A 13,760-nucleotide genomic window follows, 5' to 3' on the forward strand; every position below is an offset into this window, starting at 1 on the left:
CCGCATGGCACCCGCTGGCCCCAGACACCAACCCCAGCTGCATGCTCCGACCCCCAGTCCTGGCTGCTGGCCCAGGCACTGACCCCCATGGCACCCGCTGGCCCCAGACACCAACCCCAGCTGCATGCTCCGACCCCCAGTCCTGGCTGCTGGCCCAGGCTCCGACCCCCATGGCACCCGCTGGCCCCGGACACCAACCCCAGCCGCATGCTGCGACCCCCGGTCCTGGCTGCTGGCCCCAGGCACTGACCCCCAGCCTTGGGTGTGCAGCAGCAGGCATTGGCCCCAGGATCCGATCCCCGGGCACGTGGCAGTAGCCGCTGATCCCCGGACCCGGGTATGCGCCGATCCCCGGACCCGGGTGTGCGCCGATCCCCGGGAGCGCAGCAGCAGGTGCTGGGTTCAGCTCCATGGCGGCGGGCATTGACCCCTGGTTCTGGCCACGCAGCCCCGGACTCCAGCACTCAGCTCCAGGCTCTGGCCACATGGCAGCGGGCACTGGCTCTGGGCTCCAACTCCCTGTTAGGATATAGATATTCAGGCCTGTCTGCAAAGGCCTAGACTTTATGAATTTAGGTGTATTCTTATCACGTAGCTAATTATAGAGGTATAAAAGAAAGAATCAAAATCACTGTCTGCCGGTGTAAGGGCCTTTTCTCACTGTGACAGTCTGAGGCCCGGTTCTTAGGCGAAGGCCTTGGGCTAAGGAGCAGAGGTAGCCATAAACTGGGAAGTGAACGGTCACATCCTCACATCCCAACTACTCACATGGAAATAAGGTGCTAAGGGGCTGTTAGGAACACAATCCTGTCCTGATATTCCTATCTCCTCCAGAGAAAGGGAAAAGCCTAGAAGATGTAAAAGGAAATTTCGTTTGATAGTTTTCTGTCTGGTAAGAACTCAATTATCAGTAGACACAGCTGGGAATCCCTTATGTCTGTCTAGATGTAGTTGTGAAATCCTCACTTCTGCATTGTTTTGTCATTATAGCTCCCACTTTGCTATTGTTTATTTGCATGGTCTCGGTCTGGTTCTGTGATTGTTTCTGGCTGCTGTATAATTAAGTTTGCCGGGTGCAAACTAATTAAGGTGGTGGGATATAATTGGTTAGCTAATCAGTAAGTTGGGATTTGAAAATAAGGAAAAAGGAACTTGGATTTAAGCTTGCTGGAAGTTCACCCCAATAAACATCGAATTGTTTGCACCTTTGGACTTCGGGTAGGGAAGTGGGAGGGTGAAGGAATAAGCCCCTAACACTCCCTGTCCCAGCCGTGCAGCTCCTGACCCCAACTCCGGGCTCTGGCCGTGGGCACTGACTTCTAGCCACATGGCAGTGGGTCCCAAACCCCGGCTCCAGCCGCGCAGCTGTGGGGTTCACCCCCCACCCCCCTCTCTCTTGGCCCCACATTCATGCTCCCCTCTCCATCATCCCTGGGGCCCACAGCCTTCCTGGCTTCGCATCCATCTGTCCATCACCCCAGGGCCCAACTGTCTCCCCCAGCCCACATCCATACCACCATGTCCCCCACGGCCTCCGCCTCCAACCCTCCCTACCCCCATCCAGGGCTTAATTTGTCCTGGGGCTTGCTGAGAAAAGTGCTATTAACAAACATGCAAGCATCACTTTTCACAGCCTTCCAGATACCTACTAAGTGTCCCATGAAAAGCGACTGATAACAACAAACACACAAATATCACTTTTCACAGTAATATTTTTGTTATGGAGTCTGCTAAAAAAAAATCCTACATAACTGACAATGATGTGGATGTGTCTATGTGCTATTTATTTGTTTTTCCTAAAGTTAATCCCGTATTTTAGGAAAAAGTGTCAGTACAACCACCAGCAAGGTCACACCCCTGGTCAATGTAGTTATCCCAACGTAGGTCTGTAGTGCAGACCAAACCTTAATTGAGATTGTCCCACATATTTAGGACCAAATCCTGAGAAAATTGCAACTTTACTCAGGTGAGTATTTTCATAAAAGTCAATGGGAGTTGCTCGTGAATGAGCTCACTTGTGTGCTTGAGTGTTGGTCGGGTCAGGGTCTCAGAGCCTGAAGGAGCCAGCAGGGGGATTGTGAAGGAAACAGGTTCTGCTCTCGCCCCATTATAAACTGGGAGTGACTCCCCAGTGGTGAGGGTAAAACCAGTGTAAGTGCCAGAAGAACCAGTCGTGTAGCTGCTTTAACTCACTTTCACAGTCACTGCTTGAGCCCTGAGAGCGACTGTAGCAAATGTGCGGAGGAGACATTCTGCTGTGGACACCAGGAGGGCGCGCCCTGCTTCACCTGGAGCAAGAACTGTCCAAGACCTCTTCCCTCTTTTGGAATGGAGATGTTCCGTGTTTATGAAAGTATGGTGCCACCTGACAGGCAGCTGTCACACAATGAAGTTTTTGATGGTATCTGTGATTCTGTCAACAAATGCATTCCAGTCCTAGCTGACACTTGAGTTTTCACTGATTTTCTCTTTTGCTGTTAGTTCCTGGAAACTGAATAGAAGATCCAAGTGATGGTAAACGATGCCAGCTGACAATCACACCTTTTTTGACCCTGTAACTTACATCCTGACCGGCATCCCAGGCATGGAAGAGACTCAGGTGTGGCTCTCCATCCCCTTCTGTCTGATGTACATTGTGGCGCTTTTTGGGAACTCTCTCCTACTATTCATCATACTAACAGAACGAAGCCTCCATGAGCCCATGTATCTTTTCCTGTCCATGCTGGCCGCTGCTGATCTGCTGTTATCTACCACTACAGTGCCCAAGATGCTGGCTGTATTCTGGTTTAGAGTGGGGGACATTTCTTTTGCTTCCTGCCTGACCCAGATGTTCTTCATCCATGTCATTTTTATTGCCGAGTCGGCCATCCTGCTGGCCATGGCGTTTGATCGGTATGTTGCCATCTGCGACCCCCTGAGATACACCATCATGCTAACCAAGTCTGTGATTGGGAAGATGGGGCTGGCAGCTGTCACGAGAAGTTTCTGTATAATTTTCCCTGTCATCTTTCTCGTGAAGCGTCTGAAGTTCTGCAGAACCAACCTCCTGCCTCACACCTATTGTGAGCACATGGGCATAGCCCGGCTCGCCTGCGACGACATCACAGTCAACATCTGGTATGGCCTAGCTGTGGCTATTTTAGCAATCGGCTTGGATGCTGTGCTCATTGCTGTATCTTATGGACTGATCCTCAGGGCCGTCTTCCAGCTCCCATCCAAGGCCGCCCGGCTCAAGGCTCTCCGCACCTGCGGCTCCCACCTCTGTGTTATTCTAATGTTCTACACACCGGCCTTTTTCTCCTTTTTTGCACACCGGTTTGGCCACAACATCCCAGGCTATATTCATATCCTACTGGCCAACCTCTATGTGCTCATTCCGCCCATGTTAAACCCCATCGTTTATGGGGTGAGAACAAAAGAGATCCTGAAACGGGTGATCAATGTGTTTTATCGATGCTGCAGCAGAAGCTCCCTGCTGAGCTAAAGGAGGCAACAGAAAATGCTTTGGGACTTGGAAATTAAAGCCAGGTTTTCATTGCAACTCTAGCGGTGTTTTAACTATGTACTTACACTGTGTGAGCTCGAAAGCTGGTCTCTCTCGTCAACAGAATTTGGTCCAATAAAACATATCTTCTCCCTCACTTTGTCTCTCTAATATCCTGGGACAGAGAGGGCTACAACAACACTGCTCACTTCCACAAAAGGCCGCCAGACCAAGTGAGTCTTGTTCTGAGATGAAGGGAAACAACAAAACAAGAAAGCACAAAGATAAAATCACCCTGCGAGAGAGCATGGTGTGTGCTTCTCCTCTGTGACAAGCTGCATCTGAGCTGGCCTCTTAATGGTAACAGAAAGCTGCACGTTGGGAGACAGGGGCTCTAGTCTTGGTTCTGCCACCGACCTGCTGTGCCACCTTGGGTTCCTTTCTTTCCTCCTCAAACTTCTAAATCCTTCTCAGGGTCACAGCTTTGCCGGCCTCAGTCCCCCATTCCGCAGCCAAGGCCTACGTCCCATGGACCTTGTGTTTGGCTGCCTTTCGGCACATTTCACATGGATGGGCCTGGATTCCCCAGGCTGATCTCTCTCTCTTCCCTACACTCGTGGCTTTGTGGGGGTGGGAGAGAGATCGGGGGTGCTGTGGCCTGGTGCACTGGGCGAGGGGCTCATTTGCACGTGTTCTCTGGTCCTCCCGACTGTGGGAGAGAGAGAGGGAGAATAGAATGTGTGTGTGTGATTAGCTGTGTCTTACCTCATGTTAAAGGCATGTTTTGCCGCTGAGGATAAGGTGCTGATTCCTCCCGGGGATTAGAGGCTTGTTTAGCCTTCTGCTAATGTCAGAAACTCTCATCTCTAGACATTTTGGGTATGTCTTGTAGTCTCTCAGTGAACTTGAGATCTGACTCTATGTGGAAGCAGAGGTTGGTGATGGAAGGACAAAGGGATCTTGAGTCTAACATGCTAGTGAAAATGGACGGTATCTCTTTAAGACAGAGTCCAGCCTTGGAATTGGTAATGGTGAAGGATCTGAAAACTACTGAACAAGTTAGTGTCTGTGTTCATGCAAATTACCTGATTGACTGTGGGGGAGAAAGACATGCCCTTAGCTGTTAGCAGGGAGGACACAGCTAGCCAGCCAATGGATTCTGTTAAGCAAGAGAGTTCAGAATTTGACCCTCCAGGACAGGGAGGAAGGAAAAACCTTTATCCTGCTAATGGAAGCCACAGGTTAACCCTAAAATGCCAAAACCCCAACGGTATTGAGCCAAAGGCGTGGCATGAGAAAAATGCTGGTAAATGTACACTTGCGGTAAATTTGATGTTAATGCTAATGTTAAATTTTGTGACTGGTTTGTTGCTAATGCCAAGAATTGTAAAGAGATACAATGTACATTATCTTTTGGAAAAACCCTTGAACATGTTGGGAGTGATACATAAGGACTCAGTATGTGCTAAAAGCCTTTATGGTTAAACTGTTTCTTAGATGATAACACACTTTATGTCCAAAGGCCATGTAATACTGCTATCTCAAAGCGAGGGCATGCAACCAGTCTTGGGACTTTTCACAGCAGAAAAGATATTCCAGACTTAATGTGCTGTATGAGGAGGAAAACAGCCACACCACCATATTGCTTCCATGGTTAAATGCCAATGTACCTACGCTATGGTGAACATTAATATCTACATTGACTTGATGTTAATTGGGTACCAAACATTACCCAGAGCTTGTACGGACTCTCTGGCCAGAGCCAGTGCAGCACGCAGAGAGAACAATATCAGCCCTGTACCGATCAGATTCTGGGAGCCAGGCCTGCCTCTTGCTCACAACCCGACTTTGCTTCATATCGGCAAAGTTTTGACCACTACTTTAGTTCAGGCTTCAGGCCTCCTACCAGGGCTCTGATACAAGGGCTTATGTTTCAGACCCTCTTCCTACTACACCCTTTCTTTCCTGTCTTTTAACCAGTTACTGACCCATGAGAGGACCTTCCCTCTTATCCCGTGACAGCTTACTTTGCTGAACAGCCTTTGGTGAGGGACCTTGTCAAAGGCTTTCTGAAAGGCCAAGTGCACTATAGCCACTGGATCTCCCTGGTCCACATGCTTGTTGACCCCCTCAAAGTATCGCATAGCTTGGCGAGGCATGAGTTCCCTTTGAAAAGCTGTGTTAACCCTTTCCCAACTCATTGTGTTTATCTTTTAAGGCCATTGGAGATAGTTGCTGCTAGCACTTGCAGATGGGCCATACGCCACTGTAGGCAATCTCATTATACCGTCCCTTCCATCAGTTTACCCAGGTCACTTTGCCAATGAGGAAACTGAGGCGCACACTGCACTGAGCTGGTGAGATAGACTGCCCTCTGGGTGCACAGTGGAGTCAAAGGGGGCTGATGGCTCGGCAGGGGTGTGTGTGTCCTAGCCAGGGGCTGCCCAATCTGCGAGTGCGGAGCCAGGCTGCGGAGCAGAGGCAGGGCAGGGGCAGGTTTGTACATCAATGAACTGGAAGTTCACAGCCGTTTAATTTCCACCATTTTTACAATAGCTTCTGGTGGGGGGTCCCTCTGGCTCTGTGAGGAAGGAGGGAGGCAGAGACCCCATTACACACTGACTGTAGGTTAGCCAGCCCCTACTCCTGCTGTACACCACTGAAGAACAAGAGAAAACAGTTCCTTCCTTTCACCCTAGGTCAGTCTTGTAACCCCAAGGCAAAGTGTCTGCCTGGCAGGGAGATGTAGACCGTGGATGACATGCACACAGGCTGTGAATCTGGGGTGGGACTCAGGAGATCTGGGTTTTATCCCCAAGCTCTGCCACCAGCCTGCTGGAGAACCTTGGGCAAGTCACGTCTTGCCTCAGTTTCCCCATCTGTAAAATGGGAATAATGATACCAATGTCCTTTGTAGAGTGCTCTGAGATCCACTGATGAAACAGCTCAATATTATTACTTAATCTTGTTTCCTTTGGGACCCAAAGGCCTGTGCCAGGCATCTCCCAAAGTAGCAAACGGAGATGTGATCCCTGCCCCAAGGAGCTTACAAACTAGGCTAGACATAAGCAGGGAGAAACAAGGCCATGCATGCCACAGCTGTGTCCTCATTCTGCCCTGTGAAGGACAGCAGGTGCGGAGCAGAGGAGACGCAGGGTCATGCGCTTTGATTCTAAGCATACACTGCTGTCCTTGCTTTAAGTGGAGTTATTTCTGATCCTCCCAAAGCCAGAGGAAAATCCAACCCACAGATCCAACCCAGATATTCCAAGGCCAGAAGGGAACATTGTGTTCATCCATTCTGAGCCCCTGCATCGTACAGGCCAGGGAACTGCCGCAGAATAATTCCTAGAGCAGATCTGCTAGAAAAATATCTCATCTTCATTGAACAATGGTTGAAAAATGGTAAGTGATGGAGAATCCACCACAACCCTTGTAAATTGTTCCAAGGGTTAATTCCCCTCGCTGTTAGAAATCTCCACTTTATTCCCAGTCTGAATGTGTCTAGCTTCCACTTCCAGCATTGGATAGTGTGAGACTTTTCTCTGCTAGGGAGCAGAGCCCATTGTTAAACGTTTGTTCCCTGTGTAGGTTCTTACACACTGTGAACAGACTTAACTTTCTCTTTGTTAAACTAAACCGATTGTTCTCTTTGAGCCTGTCACTATCAGGCAGGGTTTCTAATCCTTTACTCATTCCCGTGGCTCTTCTCTGAGCCCTCTCCAATGGATCAGCATCTTTCTGGGGTCTGCCCATTTTGGGGAGCAGGGAGGTAGGGGCTGCCAATGCCATCGCTGCTCACAAAGATGTCATCAGTGATGTCACAGTCAGCCCAGCCGTCAGGCAGAGCGGTGAACTGCTGGAGAAGCAGGAGGGAGCTGGTGGCCCGGGAGTGGGGAAGTGGGGGCTGGTATGCATGATTTGGGCCTGGATTCTGGCATTACACAGGGCAGGGGGAGGTCGGTTCCCTTCTCCTGCTCCCCCCGCCCGTAGATCTGTGATCACAGCAGCAAGAACAAGACCAAGACTATCACCATAGTTAAGGAAACCCAGCTCCCCCCGCACTCCGGCTCTCCTCGGCCCTCCCTGAGCCTCACGAAGCATGGCTGACAGCGAAGAGATCACCCTCGCCTGCCCAATCATCGCCGCCAACCCCCGCATCATCCGGGTCACGGTGAAAACCGCCAAGCTGAAGGAGGAATTTGTGGTGCCAGAGAACAGCACCATCAAGCAGTTCAAGGAGGAGATCTCCAAGCACTTCAACTGCCAGACCAGCCAGCTGGTGCTAGTGTTTGTTGGGAGGATTTTGAAAGACCAGGACACCCTCAGGCAGCGGGGGATCCAGGACGGGATCACTGTCCACCTCGTCATCAGGACGCAGAAGAGACCCCAGGAGAATCCGCTGCCACACGTGTACGTGGCCAGGAACGTTGCCCCCGCCCCAGCGCCGTCCGGCGTCACCCCCGCCCACAGCAGCGCCTTTGATCTGAGCAGGCGGGGCCAGGGCGGGAACTTGTCCAGCACGGAGCTACAGAGCCCACTGCAGCTCCTGGCCAGCTCAGAGATGATGGCCCGGAAGGTGGAGAACCCGTTTATCCAGAGCATGCTCTCTAACCCTGACCTCATGAGGCAGCTGATCATGGCCCACCCGCAGATGCAACAGCTGGCCCAGCAAATCCCAGAGATCAGCCGCATCCTCAACAACGCGGACATCATGAGGGAGATGCTAGACATTGTTCGGAACCCAGAAATGATGCAGGAGATGAGGAGTCAAGACCGAGCCTTGAGCAACTTGGAAAACATCCCGGGCGGGGACAATGCCTTGAGATGCGCCTATGCCGAGCCCCAGGAACCAATGCTAAGCGCCGCCCAAGAGCAGTTTGGAAACCTTCCCTTTGCTATGCTGGTGAGGAATCCCTCCTTGGAGGGTGTGGGTCGAGGTGGCCAGCCGTCCTGCGTAGATCACCGAGACCTGTTGGCTCCTCCCTCCGTCTCCCAGAGCGCCACAAGCATCTACACCAACAGCATCTGTGGGGACCTGGACTGCGGTGTTACCAGCAGCAGCACCAACCCTCTCGGGCAGAGCTCTTCCGGGCCAAATCTGGGACCGGGGATGTTCACCACCGGAGGGATTCAGAACTTGGTGCAGCAGATCACCGAGAACCCCCAGCTGATCGTGAACTTGTGCGCCTCCTACACCAAGTGCATGATGCTGTCGCTGATACAGAACGCTCAGTTGGCAGCTCAGGCCACCTTCTCTGCGGAGAGCCCCCAGCACCAAGAACCAGTGACGCAGGGGCTGCCGAATTTCTTTCAGCAGATCCAGAACCCTGAGATGTTAGTGGCCATGTCCAACCCGAAAGCCATGCAAGCTTGGCTGCAGATTGAGCAGGGGCTGCAGACCTTGGCAGCAGAGGCCCCTGTCCTTCTGCCGTGGTTTACTCTCCGTTTGTGGGGACTGGGAAATTCGGGGAGCTCTCCAAGTGCTCCTGACCCGAGCCCTGCACCCAGTGAAACCCACGCAGCGCCGGCAGCGTCCGAGCAGGGACACCAACATCTAAACATGCTGCGGATGCTGAAAATTCTTCCTGGGACGAATCCTCAGCACTTACAAGCTCCCGAAATCAAATTTCAGGAAGAACTGGAGTAGCTGGACTCAATGGGCTCCTTGAACCGCGACGGGAACATGCATAGCAACCAGAGAAGATATCAGTGCAGCCGTGGGGAGACAGAAACATCCAGCCCACCCGTCGTAGCACCGGCTCTGTAACATGTTCGCTCGGATTTCAGTCTTATAAAGAAAAGCCAATAACGGTGCACCTTTCTGTGGGGAGCTGTCGTTTTCTTGTCAGCGGCTGGAAGTCAGCAGCTTTTGCCTAAAGCTGTTGCATGCTTCAGCCCGATGATAAGGTGCTATTACCCAGCAGCTGGCCTCTAGGGAGTTTGAGATAATGAGTTCATGAATTATGAGCGTCACTACAGCTCTGGGAAGCAGATATTATTTAGAGCTGGGCAAAGAGTCTGTCTCTCTACCTGGGCGTGGGTGAGTGTAGTATTTGATTGGCTGACACGCAGTTAAGAATTCATCCTCACACCATCCCTGTGAGCTAAGGGTATGTGTCAAGGCTGGATCCCCACTCTGAACTTTAGGGTACAAATGTAGGGGCCTGCATGAAAACTTCTAAGCTTAACTACCAGCTTAGCTCTGGTTCCGCTGCCACCATTCCCTCCCTGGGAAGCCTTGAGAAACCTTTCACCAATTCCCTGGTGAATACAGATCCAAACCCCTTGGATCTAAAACAAGGAGAAATTAACCATTCCCCCTCCCACCAACTCCTGGTGAATACAGATCCAAACCCCTTGGATCTTAAAACAAGGAGAAATTAACCATCCCCCCTCCTTCCTCCCACCCACTGCGGTGGAATACAGATCCAACCCCCTTGGATCTAAAACAAGGAGAAATTAACCATTCCCCCTCCTTCCTCCCACCAACTCCTGGTGAACACAGATCCAACCCCCTTGGATCTAAAACAAGGAGAAATTAACCATTCCCCCTCCTTCCTCCCACCAACTCCTGGTGAATACAGATCCAACCCCCTTGGATCTAAAACAAGGAAAAATCAATCAGGTTCTTAAAAAGAAGGCTTTTAATTAAAGAAAAAGGTAAAAATCATCTCTGTAAAATCAGTATGGAAATTAACCTTACAGGGTAATCAAACTTAAAGAGCTCAGAGGACTCCCCTCTAGTCTTAGGTTCAAAGTACAGCAAACAAAGATAAACACTCTAGTAAAAGGTACATTTACAAGTTGAGAAAACAAAGGAAAACTAACACGCCTTGCCTGGCTATTTACTTACAAGTTTGAAATAGGAGAGACTTGTTTAGAAAGATATGAAGAACCTGGATTGATGTCTGGTCCCTCCCCCGAGAGCGAACGCACTCCCAAACAAAGAACACAAACAAAAGCCTCCCCCCCCCCCAAGATTTGAAAGTATCTTGTCCCCTTATTGGTCCTTTAGGTACCAGCCAGGTTACCTGAGCTTCTTAACACTTTACAGGGAAAAGGATTTTGGAGTCTCTGACCAAGAGGGATTTTATAGTACTGTACACAGGACAGCTGTTACCCTTCCCTTTATAGTTATGACAGTATGTCTGCAAAAAAGTTTCCGAGCCCAAGTCTGCTGACTCAGGCTTGCTGGGCTCGTGCTTTGTGGCTACCAATAGCCGTGGACACATTCGGGCTGAGCCAGTTCAGCCGGGCTCTGAGACTCACTGCCATGGGGTTTTGTGTGTGTGTGTGGTTTTGAGGTTATTATCCCCATGGTGTAGACAGGGAAACTGAGGCACAAAGAGATTGATTCATCCAAAATTACACATGGCATCTGTGAGAGACCTGGAATAGAACCGGATCTCCTGGGTCCCAGCCCAATAGTTGTGACTATAGTTGTGAAGCTCTAACCACAGTGGCTGGTGGTGTTTGTGCCATTTTACATTCACTGTTCAGCGCACGTTAGTGAACTTGTGTTTTGTTCACACAGATGTTTTTGGAGGAGATTTTTCTTGGTGTAAATATCAGTATTCATCAGCGATGAAGTGTTGGAAGTGCTAACCTTATGTCATCCAATTAGGAAACAGAAACCATGCCATATGACTTAGTGGCTCAAATCGCAAACCTTGACTATCTAACCTAAGCACTTTGCAAACAGGTCAAAGGCCAAAACATGTTCAGAAATGCTCTTGGTCTAACAATCATGAATGATGAAAAAAATCAGGCATGTTACGATTGGTGTGGGGCCAAATTGCAGACAGAGAAGGGTTAAATCTGAGGAACGAGTTGTTCTCAGTGACCAATTCATCCTGAGATCAATGGAGTTACGCCCTGGATTAATGCAGCCCACTACACCAGTAGCCATATCACCTTGTATCCACACCTAGGGCGGTGATGGTATTCAGATGGAGGGCAGCTGGTCTTCTCTGTCCTCTTTCATCAGCAGGTAGGCTCATAGGAGATCACCTCTTCTACCTCCTGGAGGAGCAGGTGCGCTGACCACCCTCTTGTTCTGGGAGAGCGGGACCCAGAAATACCAGACCAGAAGGGACCAGTCGGACAGTCTGCATGGCCAGGCCAGAGAGCCCACACAGGGATTCCTCCATTGTGTCCCATCACTTAAAATGCGACTATTGGATCGCATCACCTACAAGCACTGTGGGGTGGAGGTGCCTCTAAACACTAAGGGGCTAGAGCAGTGGGGCCAACAAAAGGTGTTTCGGGGTCCTGCTGCTCGTCACTGGAGGAGCAGGCCTGTCTCATGGGGAGCAGAGGGACATGGGAGGTAGCAGGCCTCCCCATTGGAGAGCTGAGAAAGGGGAGGGCTAGCTGATTGTCTGAGAAGACAGACTGGCATGGGCCACCCCCTCTAACTACTGAGCCTGTGAGGAGGAGAGCTGCATGTCCCATGGGAAGATGACCTGCCCCTTGGCAAGAAGTGGAACACAGGGAGACGGTGTGGGGGCGGGGGCGGGGGGGTGGGCGGTGCCCTGCAATCAAGAACAAGAGCTGTTGCAGCCCCACTGCTGCCGGATGGCGGGAGGGGGGCAGAGGATGTTTTCCAGGGGGATGCGCTTTCCCCAGAGGGAGCAGCTCGGCAGGGAACGGGCCAGAAGGCTGCCTCTGGCGAGAAGTCGGGTAGGAGGATAATACGGGGAAGCCAGGCTTGGGCACGGTTCACTCCGTGTTAGCCCGCCATTTCTCAAATGCGGCCACCAGGGGGTTTCCCTGCAGCCAGGACAGCTTCTTTGGTGGTAGTGGTGGGGTGGGGGGCAAAGCATCGGACACCCCCCGCCCTCCCTGTTGCTCCTGATTGCCCTGCCCTGCACTTGGAGACAGGTGGGCACAACGCTGCAGGAGCATGGTGAGTTCTCTACCAGAGGGGAGACGGGGGGGCTTAGTGGGGCTCAGACTTCAGCCCTGGGGTGCTTGGGCGGTGGGGACTCAGGGAGCCTGGCTGCAGACTAGGGCTCCAGCCATGGGGCGTCAGACTCCAGCCCCTGGCCACATAGCGGCTGGCTCCGATCTCTGGCTCTGGCCATGTGGCACTGACCCCCAATCCGACCGGCAGCCACTGGCCACTGGCACTGGCCCCCATCCGTGCATGCCGACCCCCAGCCCTATCACTGACCCTGGGTGCCGGCCCCAGGCGCCAACCCTGAGCTCCAGCGGCTGCCGGCCTTGGGTGCAGATCCCCGGCACTGGCCTTGGGCTCCAGCAGGTGCTGGCTCTGGGGGCTGACCCCTAGCTCTGGCCACGCAGCAGCAGGTGCAAACCCTAAGTGCCAGCCCCAAACCCTGGCTGTCCGCTCTGACCCCCAGCCCTTGCTGCTGACCCCGGGCACTGCTCCTGGATGTCAACCCTGGGTTCTGGCAGGTGCTGGCCATGGGCATTGCTCCTGAATGTCAGTCCTGGGTTCCGGCAGGTGCTGGCCACGGGCACTGATCTCAGCCCCAGGCACCAGCCCCGGGTGCAAATCCCCAGCCCCAGTCACACGGCAGCAGGCACCAACCCCAGTCTGGGGCGGGTGCTGGCCCAGGACACTGACTCCCAGCGGGGGCAGACCCCAAGCGCCGACCCTGAGTGCTGACCCTCGGCCCCGGTCGCACAGGAGCAAGTGCCGGCTCTGGGTGCTGATCCCCAGCCCAGGGCGCCGATCCCGGCCCTGACCACACAACTGCGGCCGCCAACTCTGGGCTCCAGTGGGTGCTAGCCCAGGGCGCCTACCCCAGCCCCAGGCACCAACCCACACCTCCAACCATGTGGTGGTGGCACCGGGTCCCCGCATCCAATCTCCCTGGTCCCCACTGCCGCACCCCCCACCCCTCCATCCCGGTCTTAACTTGCCAGGACTTGTTGTGAAAAGTGCGATTAACAAACATACAGATGTCACTTTTCACGGTAATATTTGTATTATTGAGTCTGCAAAAAAAAAAAAGACCCTACATAAATTACAATGATCTGGAGGTGGATCTGGGCTATTTATTTGTTTTTCCTAAAGCTGATGAAGTATTTTAGGGAAACGTGTCAGTGCAGCCACCAGCAAGAGTTGGTGGCCACACTCTGAGGCCAGCAAAACATTTGTTGTGAGAACCCCTATGCTAGCCCAAGGTAACCCCCAGATGCCGTGGGTCCAGGGGCACTGTGTACATGGGTGCCGGACAGGCTGATGGAGGGAAGGATAGGCCAGGATATGGTGCTCCCGGGCCTGTTTTCAAGGGATGTGCCA

The 13,760-nt window shown here is 52.3% G+C and overlaps 1 protein-coding gene and 1 pseudogene across 1 annotated transcript; both read left to right on the plus strand.

Moving 5' to 3' along the window:
* Positions 1-2,411: 2,411 nt before the first annotated feature.
* On the plus strand, positions 2,412-4,417 carry LOC101940999 (olfactory receptor 52B2-like). Its single transcript, XM_005290042.3, has one exon. The coding sequence runs from the start codon at positions 2,522-2,524 to the stop codon at positions 3,482-3,484; it is 963 nt and encodes a 320-aa protein (XP_005290099.2). The 5' UTR covers positions 2,412-2,521; the 3' UTR covers positions 3,485-4,417.
* A 2,840-nt stretch (positions 4,418-7,257) lies between these two features.
* On the plus strand, positions 7,258-9,240 carry LOC101941274 (ubiquilin-1-like; annotated as a pseudogene).
* The last annotated feature ends 4,520 nt before the right edge of the window (positions 9,241-13,760 follow it).

This window comes from Chrysemys picta, chromosome 1 (genome assembly GCF_011386835.1).
Source record: "Chrysemys picta bellii isolate R12L10 chromosome 1, ASM1138683v2, whole genome shotgun sequence".
Classification (NCBI taxonomy): Eukaryota; Metazoa; Chordata; order Testudines; family Emydidae; genus Chrysemys; species Chrysemys picta.